We start from the raw sequence: 19,008 nt of genomic DNA, 5'->3' as shown, positions 1-19,008 counted from the left end.
CTGTGTACTGAACTGAGTTTTCTTCGGGTTAGGGTCTCGACACTTTCTCAACTCGTTTTTTATTGACTCTACAGCACCACCTGGTGGTGGAATTTATATAATGCTTCACTCATGAATGAACCAACTGCGATGCGAATTAAACCATTAAATGAACCGAGGGCTAGTTTTTTAATCTGATGTCCCTGGCCAGGTGTGAGTTGGCAGCCTAAAATCAAGAAACAACTTTAAAACATTGTAAGATGAGTCAGTTACAATAAATATAAAACACAGAGTGACATGCAGAACACAATAAAAAGCAGAGCAAACTATGACTGAACAAAGCTACAAACAAACAGTTACAGAACAGCTTCACAGGAGCAGATATAAGCAAGAACAAATGTGAGCAAAAATGGATGTAAACAGATATGCGCAAGAATCAACACAAGCAGCAGGACAACAATAACACAACAGGGCAATTTAACTGCATAAATGGAGACAGACATAAGAAAAACAAGTGTAAGAAACATGATCTTACACTTGAACACTGAGTCAGGTCAAGCAACAAGACAAATTAAAGCCGCAAGCGGCGATGGCAGGCCCTCGCTCACCCATGCCACCGCGGGGCCTGAGGCATGGCGGGGCTGTGGTGTGAAGCAGAAAGTGAGAAAAAACCTGGAAGGAGGCCAAAAATGCAATGTTTCGTTCATCCAGTAGGGGGCAGTCACAGGTAGTTACACATATGGTCTGGTGTGGTCTGGTGTGTTCAGGGCGGCCACTCATCAGTCATGTGAAGTTTGGAGTGAATTGGACAAAGCATGAAGGAGTTATGAGAGGTCGATGGTTCATCCACCAGGGGGCAGTAATGGGATGCATGCAGGTGTGTTCAGGGTCAGTCCCTCATCACACATGTGAAGTTTCGTGGAAATCGGACAATGTTGATGCAAAAAATGGCACTTCCTGTTTCCACTAGGGGGCGACATGAGCGACACCCCTATCAGATTGAAGAGGTCTCCACCCTGGACCTGTGTATCAATTTTCATGATGATACGAGTTCAATAAAGCCATCAAAAAGCCAAACGTATTTTCATGGCGAGGAATTGATGGTAGCCACACCCCCACAGGGACGCCATTACTCGTAGCTTCACAGTGTTCATAATGTAGCTTCACCAACTGGTTCTGCATGTTTTAGAAGTGGAATGAAGTTGATGGGGTCAACTATGTATTTTTCATGAATTTAAGTTCACTTCCTGTTACCACCGGGTGGCGCTATGAGTTACGTGGGAAGTTAATATATAGGGACGTTCAGGGCGGAGCCATCATCATGTCCAGCAAGTTTGAAGCTGATTGGATGAAGTATGTGGGCGTGAAAGCCACTCGTATGTACATGGCGAGCACGGCAAAGTTAGTTGAGCCCTGGCAGACACGCCCTTTGACCTACGGATGCGCAGAGCACAACTTAAGCTCAACTAGGTCTGGAGATGTTGCGTACCTAATTTGAACTTGATCGGGCGAACGCTGTGGGAGGAGTTAATTTTAGGCGGGAAAAATCAAAACCAAAATGGCCGACTTCTTGTTGGGTTGAGGTCATGAGGTCAAGAGGCTTTTTTGCATATGTGGGTATAATACGTATGTGTACCGAATTTTGTGAGCATAGGACAAAGTTAGCAAAATTCCCTATGGGCATTTTTGGACTTTGTAGGGGGCGCTATTCCGCCATTCTGCGTCGACCATGTGCGACCACCCAAAAATATCGAATTTCGGATGAGGCCGGACGTCCGTGCAAAAGTATAAGCATTTTCGCATTTGGGAAAGGGGCGAAATTGGGGCACGAAATGTCAGAAGAATAATAATAATAATAATAATAAACATTACAATTTCAATATAGCATTTTTCCCCGGGGGTCTTCCATACCACATGATTACTTGATTACTTGATTACTTTGGGGTCACTTGCACGTTGGGGCATGAACAAATTTCAATAGGGCTTTCGCCAGGCGACTTGTAGTCGCCGCTCGGGCCCTAATTAACAGCATAAACAAAGACAGACTAGCAGGAACAAGTAAAAAGAGATTCAAGCGACAGTACAGCTGTTTCAGCAAAAGGGGAAATTCTTTGATGAGTACATCCAGACTAGTGCTGACAGAATTAGAGATTTATGAGCCATGTTCTTAATTGTCTAAAAAAAGACCTGTAAGTGGGACAGTCCCTGATGTGGACTGGTACAGCATTCCATTCATGTGCTTCTTTGATTGAGAAGGCAGATTGACTGAAAGCAGATTTTCTCAGTGGGATAATGCAGTTTCCTCTTGTGACTCCTTTGGTGATCTGAATTGAATTTACTCGCTGCCGAACAAAGCTACTGAGTGGAGGAGGAGTGAGACCATGAATAAATGGTGGCATAAATGAGGCATATGTTTGCTCTGATGGAGCCATAGCCAATAGTGTGTGAGTATGCAAATGAATGGGTGAATGAGACGGACATTGTATAGTTCTTTGAAGGAGTAATGCAATCTTAAGACCATGCACTACCAGGACTTCAATGACATCAAAGTCACAGATATATTATATATTGCAGATATTGATGTGCAATCAGAGAGGAAACTGAGATGCTGAGAAGTAGTGGACATTTTTACTGAGGATGAGGCTCTGATGCAGATGGTAGGGATAGATTGTGCAGGATTTTTCAGTTTCTGTACCATTCACAATGACTAGGCCCAAAGAGACAGACTCCATATAGTTCTGCAGGAATAGTGGTCAGGCATTGATGATTTAGCTGGAATTGGAAGCTCTCATGAAGGCCGTTTCCACTGCAGGAACTTTGGGGTAATTTTACGTGGAGACCAGCGGCCGAGAAGACAGTGACATGACGTTCCTGTAAAGTTCCGGCCTACTAAATTTGACAAGGAACTTCCTTAATGGAAACAAGACTGGTGTGGGATCTGCCAGCACCTTACATTCATGTTCCAGGCTGTGTATGATGTGTTTTTACAGTCTGTCCAACTTTCATTCTGGAAGCAGATGTGAGGCATCAGTGTGACTCCTTTGTCCAAGTCAGGAAACCTTGGAGCACATCTTGAGCAGCTGCATTTATTGTGAAGCATGTGAAGTATGAGGACTAAATTAACATTTACATTTATGCATTTGGTAGACATGTTTGTGTAAAGAGATGTACAGATTAGGTACAATAAAGTTAGATAGTAGATCAAACAGTTATATGTTCCACCTGACACAAGTTCCACAAGGTTGCAGGTACATGAAATAACACATACAATAAGCATACAGTAAAGGATAGAGAGTGAATTATAGAGAATGAATTAAAGAGAGAAAAAAGGTTTGAGTGACTTCTTTCAGGAGGCACATAAATTGCTCTGTTCGACAACAGACCATGAAGCTCTGGACCAGGAAATAAATCCTCTTCTCAAGATCATCAGATAATAATAAACTTCAGTTTTACATTCTTACCTTCCATCAGCAGGTTGTTCATCTTTAAAGTCATCAAAGCGACCAATAGACCTGTCACTCTTCATGGATGCACAGCTGGATTCAGGAGAGTCTGTTTTCTGCTGCTGCATCCTGATACAAACAAAGGAGTGACAAAAAGCATGTGTTAACTTCAGATTTATTTTGACATTTCAACTGTTGGTCAATCCTGCATTTATTTGAAGAGAGAAAGGTTAGCCCTAGTGGAGCACAAAGCAACCTTAACCTCCAAAACTATGAACTGTAGAACTGAATACAGCTGAGATCCATTAGTTGCTACAAGAGATTTGATCCCTGAAGCATCGAGTACAAGAGAGAAAATGAGGATCAGGGGGTTTATTCACCCAAGCAGCCAATGTACCAACTGTACATAATATATACATAACATATTAATAATATTAATTAATATGAATTGATTCCTCTTGTCAGGAGCATCAGATAATACCAAACTTCAGTTTTACAATCTTACCTTTCATCAGCAGGTTGTCCATCTTTAAACTCAACAAGATGACCCATAGACCAGTCACTCTTCATGGACACACAGCTGGGTTCAGGAGAGTCTGCTCTCTGCTGCTGGATCCTGATACAAACAAAGGAGTGACAAAAAGCATGTAGTTAACGGATATCAGATGTGACAGTGAGTGTGAATAATGATGGTGGAGTGATGTGAGTGGAGAACAGTGATGGACAGTTAGAGATCCTCATCTCACCTCTGAGCTTTGGTCTGGCTGTCATGTTCCCCACACAGAGAGCTTTTAGAGGGATGGACTCCCTCCTCTTTGTCCTCACACTGATCCATAGCAGAGAAACAGCTGCTGGGAGAGCTGCACTCACTCACTACAACAAGGTTTCATCACAGGACACATTAGTTCTCATTCATCTCTCTAACATGTAACAAATACTGTAGAAAACAGTGAAGCAGCACCTCCTCCCATCAGACACACTGAGCAGGTCCATCTGAGGACTCTGCAGCCTCTGGGACAGTTCACAACATGGACTGTAAAAGAGCTTTCAGTCAAAACAAGTCTGTCTCAGTGTTGGAAGATGGTTGTGTTTTGGATCAAAATGCACCACTGCCAAGTTGATTCAAGCTGTGAAACCAGTTCTGACACTCCCTGCACTTTTATTTTCATTTTTTTAATAGCTCAGATTATTTTCAAAGTGCTGTTGGTTCAACCTGAGAATCATTAACAAGAATACAAGGAAATCTTTTTCAAACTGCTCTCCTTTAACTCATGAAACAAATAATCAAGAATCAAAATTCTCTGTAAAACCTGAAGAATTCAATAAATATAGTGAAACAGACAATCATCATCCAGAAACATTTCTACTGTCCAGTCAAACAGTGATTCAACACAATGTGAAACTTTCCACCTTCATGTTTAGAGGAAACATCAGGAGAGAAGAAGCTGCTCATTCTCCCTCGTCAGTCCTGCTGTCTGTGTGCATTTGATCTGAGGACGCTGTCACATCCTCTTGACTTCAAAGTAAATGCCTAAAAAACATCAGAGTGACGTCAAAACCAGTCTAACCTGTGGCAGAAACCCAGTCAGATATCACACATCATATGATGTAGTTCTACCATCTGTCCACTAGATGGTGACAACTGAACATCTAATGAGGTAAAGATAAACACAGCTGCTCTTTCAATGTCATTGCAATTCTACACTCTGTCTTTCAGACCTACTTTTGTGCAACCTGCCTCCTCTCCATCAGCACCAATTATCTTCTGACTGATTTTTTCCCCCCTAGCCAACTCATAAGCTGTTCACCATCTAATTAAAAAAAAAAAACCCTTTTGCTGTTGGTTCCTAGGATTTAAGGTAAAACAAGGTGGAAACAGCTGAGAAAACGGCAAATTGTTTCCTGCTGAACAAGATTATCATTCACCCATTAACCATTGCTGCTCTTTTATAAATGAAATGGAAAATCTTACAGGCAATAATAAGGCTGCAGTCTGTATAACCACAGTGGGGGTCGGAGGTATGAATGTTCAGAAATCGTTGAATTTTATTTTAGCACCTTATGGTCTTCAGAAAATAGTTATTAACAGTATAAAAACTCAAACGGTCCATCAGACCGTTGCAGTGACGCAGAGAGGATGTTCCGTTTTTATTGATCTTTATTGCACTCTTGCCTTGATGACATCCAGTCTCGGAATATGAGAAAATGGGTCATTTTTTTGTTTCTGTTTGCCAGTGATTTTATCTTGTATTATTCTTAATATGAAAAGAAAATCAAACCATTTTAAAATTTCTGCTCATCCCAAATTTGAAGCAGGAAAAATTAAAAACAGCTTGTATTTCAATTTAATCTTTTGTATTTTAAAACGAAAGACAAGTAACCACTCGTTTTTTGGGTGGATTAAATTGAATTAGTCTTCTTGTTTTTTTAATCTAGAAGGTTTTATTGCACTTACAGTAACATAAAGAGTGCAGTTGTCACCTCCATTTTTCACCACTTCGCTTTCTCACGTCGAACCAACCAAAACCAACATAGTAACATTGCTGTTGTGTGGTTTTAAACAGTACGCAGGTGTTTCCGATTCAGAGGTTTGAGACTGAGCTGCAGGGTTGAGTGGAGGCTCGGGCGTCGAAGTGGGGGGGGGATTGGAATGGTGTACCAGGGCCCCAAGCACGGGAGGGGGGCTGGGCTTTTGTTTCAATATATCAGTTATAAAAAACGACGTCATTAATATTAAAATAAAATAAAAGTTGCTATGAAAGTTCAATAATAGGTTGCTTTAATCAAATTAAGACTGTCTGAGACTAACTGCACCCCCTTGCAAAAATTCAAAATGGTTCATTCCGCCTGGTAGGACTCGCTAACGGTTGTTGAACGACTCATTCCTACACAATGCTCTATGCAGCAACATGTCTCTCTCTCTGTGTCAGGTGTGGCGAGAGAGTGTGTGAACTGCTTGAAATGCGTGAGACTGCTTTGAATGGAGACAACCCATTAACACATCCAAGCTCACCAAAATCAATAGCCCTCTTAGATGAAGGCTAAATAGACTTATAACAGTTATTATAAAATGCTATTTGTAACTATTGTAGCAGCCTACTCATTTTAAAACATGCTTAGCAGTTATTATTGATAATATTGATGCTGATAATAATTTAAAAATCTAGTTAATGGCATAAGTAACCTAGCACATAATACAGCAAATGTCCATTACCCGTTAGCAAATCTAAATCTTACCTTTTCAATCAAAAGTCCCTTTCAGAAACAGTGGCAGAAAAGTGAATCAGCTACTCCATTCTCCTGTACTGCAGACTTGAGTGGAAGTCATAATGACTATTGAGTCATGTTTTGTTTTTGGATGTAGAATTTTGTTGCTGTTTATTGTTTATTAAGGATCCAGAGTTTAACATCATCACGTCACAGCAATGTTAAGCCATGTGTGGCATTACGGAAACCTGTTTACATTTCTTTTGAAAGTAAAATCTGACTGACTGGTGAGTCTTGTGTGGTTGTATATTATTGTAAAGTAGCCTTAGCAATTTTTTGAAGTAACCTAGGAAGTAAATTATAACAGGTGTGTTATAGTCTACTTTGGGGGTCATTAATAGGCCGTGCGATCTCCAATACTGAGAGCTCAAACTGAAAACAACACAATTCACAAACCACAGTAAACAACTTAAGGGTAGACTACAGTGTGTGTTTGGAAGGCGACGGGGGTGGGTCTAGGGTGGAGTGGGGGGCCCTTCAAGAGGCTTATGTATGGGGGCCCAGAATTTGGTGCTACACCCCTGAGTGGAGGTGTGTGGGGAAGTTTATTTGAGCTGTTGAACGTAACTGCTGTGAAACAATCAGAAGATTATGTTTTATTGATCTGATTCTTCCTGTCAGCGCTGGAACTGACCTGGACCAAGCACACATCCTCCCTTACCAAGAAAGCCCACCAGCGACTGCACTTCTGCACCGGCTGAGGAAAACGCACTTTCCCCCTCCCATCCTCACCTCCTTCTACAAGGGCACGGTGGAGAGCATACTGCATACTACTTTCACACCCATCAAGGAAATTGCACAATTGCCGCTAACTGTCAAAAGCCACCAAGATCATCGCAGCTCACCACAACCACGGACTGTTCACCCTTCTCCCCTTAGGCAGACAGTACCGCTCCACCTGTAGCAGAACAGCCAGGTTCTGCAACAGCTTCCTCCCAACTGCAATAAGACTTTTGAACTGTCTCTAATCTAATCAATAATTAAATCAATTTCTGCCTGTTGGTGAGTTGCAGGTGATTATGGGCTCAGACTATCACCTGGACCACCTGCAGCAGGGGGCTCCATTGCTGCTGTTTGTTACTGGGTCATTAAAACAACCTTCACATAACACACTTTCCACATATTCACCATGAAAACTAACAAATTAAAGCACACAAACTCACAACAGACACACACAACACACTCAATCTAACCTGTAAACAGCACAGAAACAAAGTGTTGTGCATGAAACTGAAGCATAAAAACAGGAGAAAAACTGTGAAATGAGAAACATGTTAGCACAGTTACCAGCAGTAGTATTGTTAGAGCGCTGATGATCTTAACCGTTAGCAGAGAGCTGAACTCTTCTCAACAAAAGCAGCAGCTTCACTTTCTGCATTTTACACTTTTTTACAGCAAAGTAGTTCTGAAAACTATTACTTACCAAAGCTTCACACGGAGGAAACACCTGCGTCACAACTGAGAAGGAAATGAAAGTAAAAAAACTGCTGCAACAGGAAATGAGTTGGGGGTGACTTACAAGGGAGCCAGGAGGAGCTTGTCTCCCCTTAATAAGACATGATCTCCCCAGAAAATAATTTGAGGATGGGGGGGGGGGTGCATGACTCACACAAGACTACTATTCATCACTAATTCACTCTAATAAAGATAGGGGGGAGACAAAAGCAGCATCTCAATACATGGCTGACAAAACTGTCATACTAGACAGTGGTCATCAAATATAGATCAAGTTTTGTAACTCCATTTCCTATTTCTAGCCCAAACCTGCCAACAGTCCTGTTTTCCCTGTTTTCTCCCATATTTCAAAGCCTTCTTCCAGCACCCTCCCGTTTTGTGCTACTCAGAGAATACTACTGTAATCTGCATGGCCCTCAATCTTTATTATGAATAATAAAGTACAGGGCTGAGTGTTGTATATTGCAACCTTTTAAGATATCCACACTTATATTCAATAAACACTTACTGACCACTTCATCATATGGCAATGGCAATTTTATTTATATAGCACATGTCATTACAAGTAGGCTCAATGTGCTTTACATAGGAAAAACTTAATATAAAAATATAGACATCAACATGAGAACATAGTTATATGAGAAATATAAGAATATAAGCATGAGTGAAATGCTGTAACTGAATCAATCCACAGTGTCATGTTATTTTACACGTGTTGGCTACTTCTCTCTATTTTATGTGCAAATGCAGGCTGAGCAGAGACTAGGGACATTAAGTTTGCTATCAGGTCAAAAGAGCATGCAACAGGTCAAGCTAGTGAAGTTTAGAGCGCCCTCTATTGCATCACTAGGAAAACTACTAAAAATGTTTCAAAACAGGTCATAACAGCTTGGATAGAACTTTTCACCCAACTTTCAAATGAATATTCAAATTTAGAATAAAAAGGTGGCAGTCCTAGCAGAGACCTTCTGAGGGGTAGGTGCTCAAGAGCACATGGAACAATATTTTAAAACATCAACACAATTTATTACATAACTTGTCGACTTTTAGTTTAGATTAGCATGAAAACAATGAAGTATAAGATATCTGACACCTTGAACACACAAGAGTGGCAAAAAGCGGCCTGTGGCTAGTTGCCATGCAATCTCGATGTAAACCAACGGCGGCCAAACTTCGCTGCCACCGCCGCCGTCTGCAGCTGAGTGCGGTGAGAGAAAACCTACAGCCAATCAATACACAGAGTTGTCTGACATGTCGAAGTATGTTTCAATAAATGTATTAATTCCATTTAATAATGTAAGATAAACCTATTGTGACTGTTTCTGCACATTACATAGACGACTGTACAACAACTTGTTGTGATGCACTCATATGGCGCATATGGCGCTTTTCCACTACACAGTTCCAGCACGAATCGACTCGACTCGACTTGTTTTTTTTTGCGTTTCCACTAGGGATAGTACCTGGTACCTGGTACTTTTTTAGTACCTGCTCTGCCGAGGTTCCAAGCGAGCCAAGCCGACTAAATGTGACGTCAACAGACTGCCGGCCACTGATTGGTCAGAAGAGTTGTCACTGGAAGAGTCATGAGCCATCCCACACAAGAATCAAACCCGGCATTTTTAAATTACACCATCGCCTCCATGGCCTCCATTGTTTATGTGTTTGTGTCGCGTATAAAACGAAGTCACGGCAGTTTCGCAGAGCCGTTGCTATGACGACCCCGCCCACGTTGAGTAGGTACTTTTTTGTAATGGAAAAGGTCGTCCCTGATACCAAACCGAGTCAAGTCAAGTCGAGCCGAGTAGTGCTAGAACTGTACAGTGGAAAAGCGCCAATAGACAGGCAACGCAGCGCCTTTTACTCCTAAAATACACCAGAGCAACAGCAAGAGTGTCGCTCCATGGTACAAATAATCTCTTATCAAGGATTTATATTATTTAGAAGAATTCATTTTCCATTGAAAAAAAAAAAGATTAGTGAGATGACATCTCTTTGGCAACCTATCTTACTTAAGAGAACATTAGACTTGTCGGCAATGTTTTTGGTTCACATCGGTAGTTTATTACTATGGCACACAGAATGACAGAAATGAAAGGTAAAAGCTTTCCGCCTCTCTTTGGTGTTCAGAGCGTGAGGAGGACAGCAGGAGTTCATCCTCCTGTGCTGTCCTCTAACTGCTTCTCACTGACTGTTCTTTCCCCTCTTATCTAACCTGCAGGTGTCGCTGCTGAAGCATTTTATTCAGAATTTCAATAATGGATTTATTGAGAGAGAAAAATATTTTTTACATGCCACTGAGATTTGACAAGAAGATTAGACTTTTTTCCACTATATTTTAATCCCCCTCTCTCCTATCAAAAATAGAAAAGGAGCGACCTCTGGTTCTATAGACCACCACACAGGAGAGACTCTCCCTCCTACAGATCACACAGAGACAATGAGGAACCAGACCTGACTGCAAACCCAGCATTCAGGGGCTGAGTGAATGTGGTTTTGAAGGTGTGGAGGTGGGTCAGTGTGTCAGAGGAGACTCTGTAGAAGGACAGAGTGCCAGCAGGACAGTCCAGATACACTCCTACTCTGTCAGAGACAGAGGAGGAGAAGGAGGAAGAAGAGGAGGAGGAGGAGGAGGAGGAGGACATTGATATTCCTGTCTTATTGTGCCAGACACAGTAAACACCATCCTCAGAGCAGTACAGACTCCAGGACTGATCATTCCTTCCAAACCAACAGTCATCTCTGCCTCCTTTCCTGCTGATTCCTCTGTAGCTCACTGATACAGAAAGTCTTCCTCTTCTCTCGACCTCCCAGTAACAGCGACCAGTCAGAACGTTTCCACACAGCAGCTGAGGCCAGCGATCAAATCTGTCTGGATGATCAGGATATGACTGAACCTCCTCCACGTGTGTCACCTTCCTGTTGTTGTCAGACAGTTTTAGTTTTCCGTTTACTGTGTTTGGATCCAGTTCCAGTTCACAGGCATCTGATGGAGAGAACAAGACACAATTAAACCATTCAAAATTAAACCTCCATAAAATCCACTGAGGAAGGCACACGATTGAAAGCTTCGAAAAACCACAGTAAGTCAACCTTGTGATGAGAATTTTTTGTCAAACTTAAATTTAAACCTCATTCCTGATGTGTCTGATGTTTGTCTAAATGTAAATTCAACACTTCCGTTAGAACATTAACAGTCAACAGTTTTGACACTTTTGGCAAGCCTCCATGCTTCTTCTCTCTGTCAGAGAAGGAGATGTTGGAAGGCTGTATTCAGCCACAGGTGGTGCTAGCTGAAGAAAGCCCAGTGCTGAGCATGTCCATGAACACTATGTTAGGCATGATGTAGTAATAAAAATATCTCTCATTGGTACCATTTTTCTTGGATAAGTCAGTGCAGAAAAAGGGTTAGGGTTAGCGTGAGCATCATTATATCTTCACACAGGAATAATGCCTTACACCCACACACTGACCAGAGCAAGAACGCTTCATGTCTGCTGAGTGTCACCACACTCTCCCGCTGTTCACCCTATTAAGAACCAGAATATACAGCTTGCTACCTGGGTTATTTTAGCACAGCCAGCAATGCTACACCCTGTTTAGAGAGTAACGTCCCAGGCCCACTCATGGACAGGGGACAGGAGACACCAAGTCTGCTCTGCTCCTGTCGGTTTCTGTGGGAAATATGTAGGATGATGGAAGAACTGACAAAATCTGACACTTCCATTTATGGATGACTTGGCGGCAGAGGGCCACAGTGTCTTTGCTGCCCCCCCCAACCTGACCAACTGTCCTCCTGACCATCCATCTGAGTGGATAGACAAAACACAGACTGGGTCATTCTCTCCAGTTCTGCTGTGTTCCTCCTCCATTCTTGGGCATCAAAAAGATAAATCTATCCTCCCAAGAGGTGGTGTCTGACCTTCAGAGGAAAACAGACATATCTACCTTCTTGAACTTCAGATACTTACTCTAGTTCAGGGGAGACACATGATGATGGTGAGAACAGACAACCATACCATGGTTGCCTAAATAAATAGGAAGGAATTAAAAAGTAGTACGAGGGCTGCAGCGACCTGTAACCTGAAGCCAGTCAGGATCAGTGAGTCTGATTGTTGCAACAGGGCAAACATTCAGCAGGCTCTGCTTACTGTACCCACATAGTAGAGTCGCCTGTGTGAGATAGAACGAAACTTAACAATATCGTAACCCTAGTTCTTTAGTTCTGGAGCTCTCTATGCGTGGACTCTGCCACTCCTATGCTGTCTCCTGAAGCAGTTTAGGATAGTGAGAGCTGTGTAGGTGCATCCTGATTGGCTGGCTACGTACATGCAGATTTCACTTGGCAATTGTGTGTGTGATTGGAAGAAAGTATTACCTATATAGTCTAGTAGAGGGCTCTGCTTGTGCTTATAGAACTACTATAACAATATCATGACTATCATTTTTTAATAGGGATGCTCGATATTGACTTTTCTACCGATATCCGATTTCCGATATTCCCCAACTCTTCATTTCCAATACCGATATCACCCGATACCGATATATGCAGGCTTTTTACACCAAAACTGTTAGGTAACAACATAACATATCTCCTACTGTTGAATTAACACATTATGCCTAATTTTACTGTAATGCCCCACTGGATGCAAACATAAATGCAACATGGCTTTCCTCATGTAAACACTGTCTGTGCAAAATAAGAGAACAACTTCAACTTAAGTTATGGAAAAAAGTGCCAATATATCACTGCCATATTTATTATGCTGCTTTGCAGTAATTTACTATCCGTAGGAAACACTTGGAAATAGTTCCAAACCACAGACATAAGCCCCGTTTCTGGAGGCGGGACCTTTTATAGGAACGTCCTCTCACTCGTTCCTCTCAGCTGTTGTGTCTCCAGCAGAGTAGGACCCAGATAGGACCCAGATAGGACCCAGATAGGGCCCAGATAGGACCCAGATAGGACCCACCGGACTCTGCAGAGTAGGACCCAGATAGGACCCAGATAGGACCCACCGGACTCTGCAGAGTAGGACCCAGATAGGACCCAGATAGGACCAACCGGACTCTGACGGTGACGTCACAGAGGCGACTCGCCGAAAGCATAACAGAGAAAATGACAACGAGGAGGTAAACCTCATTTCTGTTTGTGTGTTCGTGTACATGGCGGTGGACGCTATGAACTTGTTAGCCACGGTTAGAGACCCACGAGTCTAGCGTGTTGTTGTTAAACGTCATCAAGCGCGCGCCGGTAAACCTCCCATGCTGCGTTCATGCAGGCTCGGAAATGCTGAAGCCTACAGAACAAATATCGGTTATAAAAACCTGATACCGATACTCCACGATATTACATTTTTAAGTAATTATCGGCCGATAATATCGGAGGGCCGATAATATCGGACATCCCTATTTTTTAAGCTAGACTCTGCAAAAACACAGGGTTCTTAAAGTGAAAAAATGTGTGGAGATCAGCAATGCAAAAGTAGCAAGCAAAAAGTTTCACCGTCACTGAAAATAATTACAAAACGATGTCCGAGGATGCTAAAATGTACTCTGTATCATTCGGGCCTTAGTTTCCTGTTGGCTCCGCTCTATTTATTACTTATGTTGGATCACTGTGATCAGCAAGTAGAGTTTGTCAGTATTTCAATGACTGACTGAATTCTTACATCTTTCCAGCCACACTGTCATAAAACAGAAGCTAAATCCTGAATACAACCCAATACCCAATATAGTCCAACAGTCTAATGCAGCATGTGTAGCTGTGAATTCAACTGAAAACTTTTCTCAGACCAGGTTTCAGTGTCTGCGGTCCACCATGGTCAAACCTGAAGGAAGAGACAAAGTCAATCAACTTTGTACACCTTCTCTCATATCCATCATTAAACATGAACCAGAGTCCTTCAGCTAGTCAGAGTCTTTGTCCTTCTGTCCATACCTGAGAGCGTCCAGTTTCCATCCAGCAGACAGCACCTTCTCTGCTAAGTCTCCTGGATGATTGTAGCTCAGGTCCAGCTCTCTCAGATGGGAGGGGTTGGAGCTCAGAGTTAAGGCCAGAGAAGCACAGCCTTCCTCTGTGATCAGACATCCTGACAGACTGAACACACAGATGATGAGTTTAAGATTGAATCCTGTTTTTACTTTGACAGAAGAAATGCCTTTACACTTATGGCTCCAAAGCATATTTAAAAGGTGCTAAGAAGATCAGCTTTACTGATGGTTTATGTTTGTTCATATTTGTCATTCCAGTGATTTACTGATGTAATTTAATTAGCAAATTTAGCGTCATATTTCTGATTTCATTACATTTAATTTGTAGTATTTTCCAAAAAAAAGTTAAATCTAAATAAAACCATGGGCAACATTTCCTGAGTAGGTCCGCTTGATATAATCACCTGCATGTAGAGGAAATTACCCTTATTCTGTGTTGTGTGTTTCTGGGGCTCAAGAGGTTCAATCCCTTGGCAAAATATTGAACCCCAAAACAGCTCCCAAAGGCTGTGCCATTGGTATGTGGGCAATGTATGTGTGCATGATTAGAAACAGGTTAGCAGCTTGCATGGCAGCCTCTCCCATCAGTTTATAAATGTGTGTGACTAGCAAGGTGCTATGTAAGTGCAGCTGATTTACCATAACACTCCTTTTTTTCTGTATGTCCACCAAGTCTTCAATTAACATTAAATGACATATACATACTGTATATTCTGACTCACATTTTAGCATGAACAGAGTTTAACTTATTTGATACTTGATATTTCAAACTTGGGGGTAGGGTGAGGGTGGGGCATTGTTTTATAATAATACAATTAACCTGAGAGTTTCCAGTTTGCAGTCTGGACTCTCTAGTCCAGCAGACAGCATCTCCACCCCTGAATCCTGCAGGTTGTTGTTACTCAGGTCCAGATCTCTCAGACTGGAGGACTGGGAGCAGAGAATAGTCGATTAATCGATTAGTCTGAAACTTAATTGGCAACTATTTTGATAATCAAATATTTGTTTTGAGTCATTTTTAAAGAGAAAAATGTTTACAATTCTCTTGTTCCTGCTTCTCAAAGGTAGTTTTTTTCAACATATTTGGGTTTTGGATTGTTGGTTGGTCCCAATGACGATTTAGAGGATTTATCTTGGGGTTTTGGGAAACAGACATGGACATTTTTTATGATTTTCGGACATTTAATATATCAATAGCCTAATAGATTAATTGAGAAAATGATCGTCTGATTAATCAAATATGAAAATAATGGTTGGTTGAAGGCCTAAAATGTTCCAACTGTTGGTCGAGCAAAAATAAGACATTTTAGGTTGCAACTTTGGGAAATGGTCATCAACACTTCTCACCATCTGGACCAAACTACTTACCAATTAATCCAGAAACTAATTGATAGATTAATACAAAAGGAAAATAATCATGAGTTGCAGCCTTGGTGGAGAGGAACTCAATCAAAGTGTCGTTTACTGACCAACATCAGTGTTTTTGGTTCGTGGTCTGCCGGTCTTGTGTCGTAGTGCTGGGGGTCGGTGCAGTGTGAGGTATTAAATATTCACTAAATACTTCACCATTGTCTGGCAGAGCTAATTAATAATTGATTAAATGCAAAAAAATGCTCGTCTTTTTTAAAAATGAACTACAAGATAACTAATGTGTGTGTGCTGCACTACCCTCACAGCTAGGATCTATATATCTGTTTCCTTTCACCTGTTTTTATACAAATTTTAAGGATGCACCAATAAACCACATTACTTTAACACCACAAATTTAATGAAAAGATGTTGGAAAACTGCACTATGAAAGGAAATAGCTCCTTTGATAGATGTTTCACTGACAGTGTGCCAGACTCCACCACTGTTTCGTCAGATGCACAGATACCAGGAACGGTCACTCCCCTCCGCAAGTCTCTCCAAACTAAATTGTCCCTGTCCACTTCCAAAAAAAATCCCCCCCAAAATTCCCCTGAAAACTACCTGAGGGAATCATGTTTATCTTCCCTCCTACACCCAATTACAGAGACAAGGAGTCTTGTTTAAATAACTGTTAAGAAATGAAAATGACTTAAGTGGATGCAAACGCACTGATAGCAGCTGCTGTAATGGAGCAGAGTTGTCTTAGAGCAGGGGTGTCAAACATGCGGCCCGCGGGCCAGAACCGGCCCACCGAGGAGTGCAATCCGGCCCACTTTCCTTCCTCTCTTCTTTCTCTTCCTTCCATCCTTTCTTGCATCTGTCCTTGCTCCCTTTCTACCTTTCATCTTTCTTTCCTATCTTCTTTTCCTCCCTCCCTTCCTTCCATCTTTCTTTCCTGTCTTCTTTTCCTCCCTTCCTTCCTTCCTTCCTTCCTTCTGTCCTTGCTCCCTTTCTTCCTTCCTTCCATCTTTCCTTCCTCCCTTCCTTCCTTCCTTCCTTCCTTCCATATTTTTAATGATCCGGCCCACATGAGATCTAATTGGTGTGTATGTGGCCCTTGAATGAAAATGAGTTTGACACCTCTGTCTCAGAGTGAAGAAAGGAAAACTCCAGGAGCACGCTTCATTTTCTCATTAAATAAGAGATTGCGAGTAACAGAAGCTAGTGGAACAGAGGCTAGACAGGAAGTGATGTCGCTAGGATCTGCAGTTCTTGCAATAGTTTTCACATTTACTAGGGTGCACATTGTTGATCCGATTTGCACAAAACTGATGCATCAACATGTTGTCACGCTTTAACCCTCCTGTTGTCCTCGAGTCAAGGAAGGAAGGGAGGTAGGAAGGGAGGGAAGAAGGAAGGAAGGGACGGAAGAGGGAAGGAAGGGAGGAAGGAAGAAAAGAAGGAAAGGAAAGAAGGAAGGGAGGAAGAAGGAAGGAAGGAAGGAAGGATGGAGGAAAGAAGGAAAGGTAGGAACGAAGGAAAGTAGGAGGGAGGGAGGAAAGAAGGAAGGAGGGAGGGAGGGAGAAAGGAAAAGAGGAAGGGAGGAAGGAAGGAAAGAAGGACAGAGGAAAGAAGGAAGGGAGGAAGGTAGGGGGAAGAAAGAAAGAGAAAAAGGAGGGAGGGAGGGAGGAAAGGAGGAAAGGAAGGAAGGAAGGAAGGAAGGAGGGAAGGAAAGAAGGAGGGAGGGAGGAAGGAAGGACAGAAGGATAGTAGAAAGAGAGAAGGAGGGAGGGAGGAAAGAAGGAGGGAGGGAGGAAGGACAGATGGAAGGAAGGAAGGAACAGTTAAAACAGACGGGGTCAATTTGACCCGGGAGGACGACATGAATGTTAGGATACTCAGTGTGAGTGATTATCTGAAAAACATCGTGATTGTTTTAGTTTTTTGTTCACTTAAACGTTACAAATTGTGTACAGGAGCATTGATTTTTGGATCCTGGAGGAGGCAGACGTCATCGTATCCACTGAGTTTCAGTATTTTTCACTTTAGTAGAATGTTTTTCATGCCTGGTTTTAATGTTAGTTTCAGTTTCAGTCAGATTTAATATCTCCGGTCATCATTCTTCAATCACGTCAAACCACAGACAGAAACATATTATTACACAACATGTTATTAATGCACTTTGGCAGCACGCTCACATCCGCCCACATATTTAAACACACTGTATTGTCCTCCTCACATGCAGAAATTCACTGCACACAAAGCTCACTGCACACATTTGAATTCACGCTTTCGTCCATCTCAGAGTGCCTGTCGGTTTTTTTGACCGCAAAATCAACTGAGTGTGAACTCTTCTTCCTACAGACGAATAACACACAACACAGGAGAGAATGTAGCTGTGCTGTCGACACACTGAAAAGCATCCGTTAGCTATAATTTGTGTTTTCACTCAACAACATGTTTATTACCAATGAAAGCAAGATGAACAGTAACAGTTAAGAGGAGCTGGAGGGATAAATTAACATATAAAGAGAAAAGCAATTATCTTTACTGTTGCTTTAAATGAGTAAAGTATCCAACTGAGTGAAATACATCTGTGTTCTGGTATGAAGCTGAAAAGATACTCAAGAAAACCTTTGACCGCATAATCCATCTGGACCAAATAAAACAGAGACTGTGTTTGTTTGTTGGAAGCAGAAACTCACCGTAGCATATTTCAAGATGATGTCAGCACGTTCCTCTGCTATTAGAGTCTCAATATCTTTCTTCATGTCAATATCTGCAGAGAGAGAAAGAAGAAAGAACTGTGAGACGGAGAGGAAAAACAAAAACAACACACGAGATGACTCTAAACAACAGAAAAAGCACACCACTGATTTAATGTGGGCGAACGGTGGTTACACCAACAGGATGAGCTGGCAGAAAGCTGAAACACACTTTCCTGTGAAATGACTTCATCGCTAAGAACGATCACAGCTGATCACGGGGAATGTAAGAATCAGCTTTAGAAAATGCATTCAAGGTTTCCTCAGATGGCAAATAATGTTACTGGGAATTTAGCTTATGCTGCTGAAAGCATTGAAAAATGATATTTTAAAACCTCAACTGCTATGTAACAACAATGTCTTCAGTTACTCAGGATAATTAATCCACACAGAACTGTTTTAATTTGGGGCAAGAGTTGCAAAGTGTAAAGAGCTGCTGGTTACGGAAGTGTTAAAGGATTTTGTGGCATTTAGTGGTGAGGTTGCACATTAAAACCAAATGAATAACCCTCCCTTTCCCTTCCAAGCATGTAGGAGAATCTGTGTTGGCTGTGAAATTCACGAAAAACCCGAAAGGCCCTCTCTAGATCCAGTGTTTGGTTTGTCCGTTCTAGGCTACAGTAGAAACATGGCGGTGCAACCAGGCGGGGAGCTCCGGTCCTCTGAAATGAGGCCAACGCGGAAGTAACTTAAAACTGCATTCTATCAAAAGGCCACCAGGGGGCGACCGTTTTGGTGTCAAAAGGACTTCCGTC

The 19,008-nt window shown here is 42.0% G+C and overlaps 2 protein-coding genes across 2 annotated transcripts in view; both read right to left on the bottom strand.

The window, feature by feature from the left end:
• The window catches only part of LOC133977638 (uncharacterized), a 90,894-nt gene that overhangs the window by 6,561 nt on the left and 65,325 nt on the right, over positions 1-19,008 (bottom strand).
• The window catches only part of LOC133978948 (NLR family CARD domain-containing protein 3-like), a 31,082-nt gene continuing 22,638 nt past the window's right edge, over positions 10,565-19,008 (bottom strand). Inside the window, exon 9 of the mRNA XM_062417350.1 lies at positions 10,565-11,130. Coding sequence (XP_062273334.1) covers positions 10,565-11,130 — 566 coding nt within the window. The remainder of the gene's footprint in view (positions 11,131-19,008) is intronic.

Source organism: Scomber scombrus, chromosome 1 (assembly GCF_963691925.1).
Source record: "Scomber scombrus chromosome 1, fScoSco1.1, whole genome shotgun sequence".
Lineage (NCBI taxonomy): Eukaryota > Metazoa > Chordata > Actinopteri > Scombriformes > Scombridae > Scomber > Scomber scombrus.
Note: the sequence above shows the minus strand (reverse complement) of the source record. Positions and strands in the feature narration are given on the sequence as shown.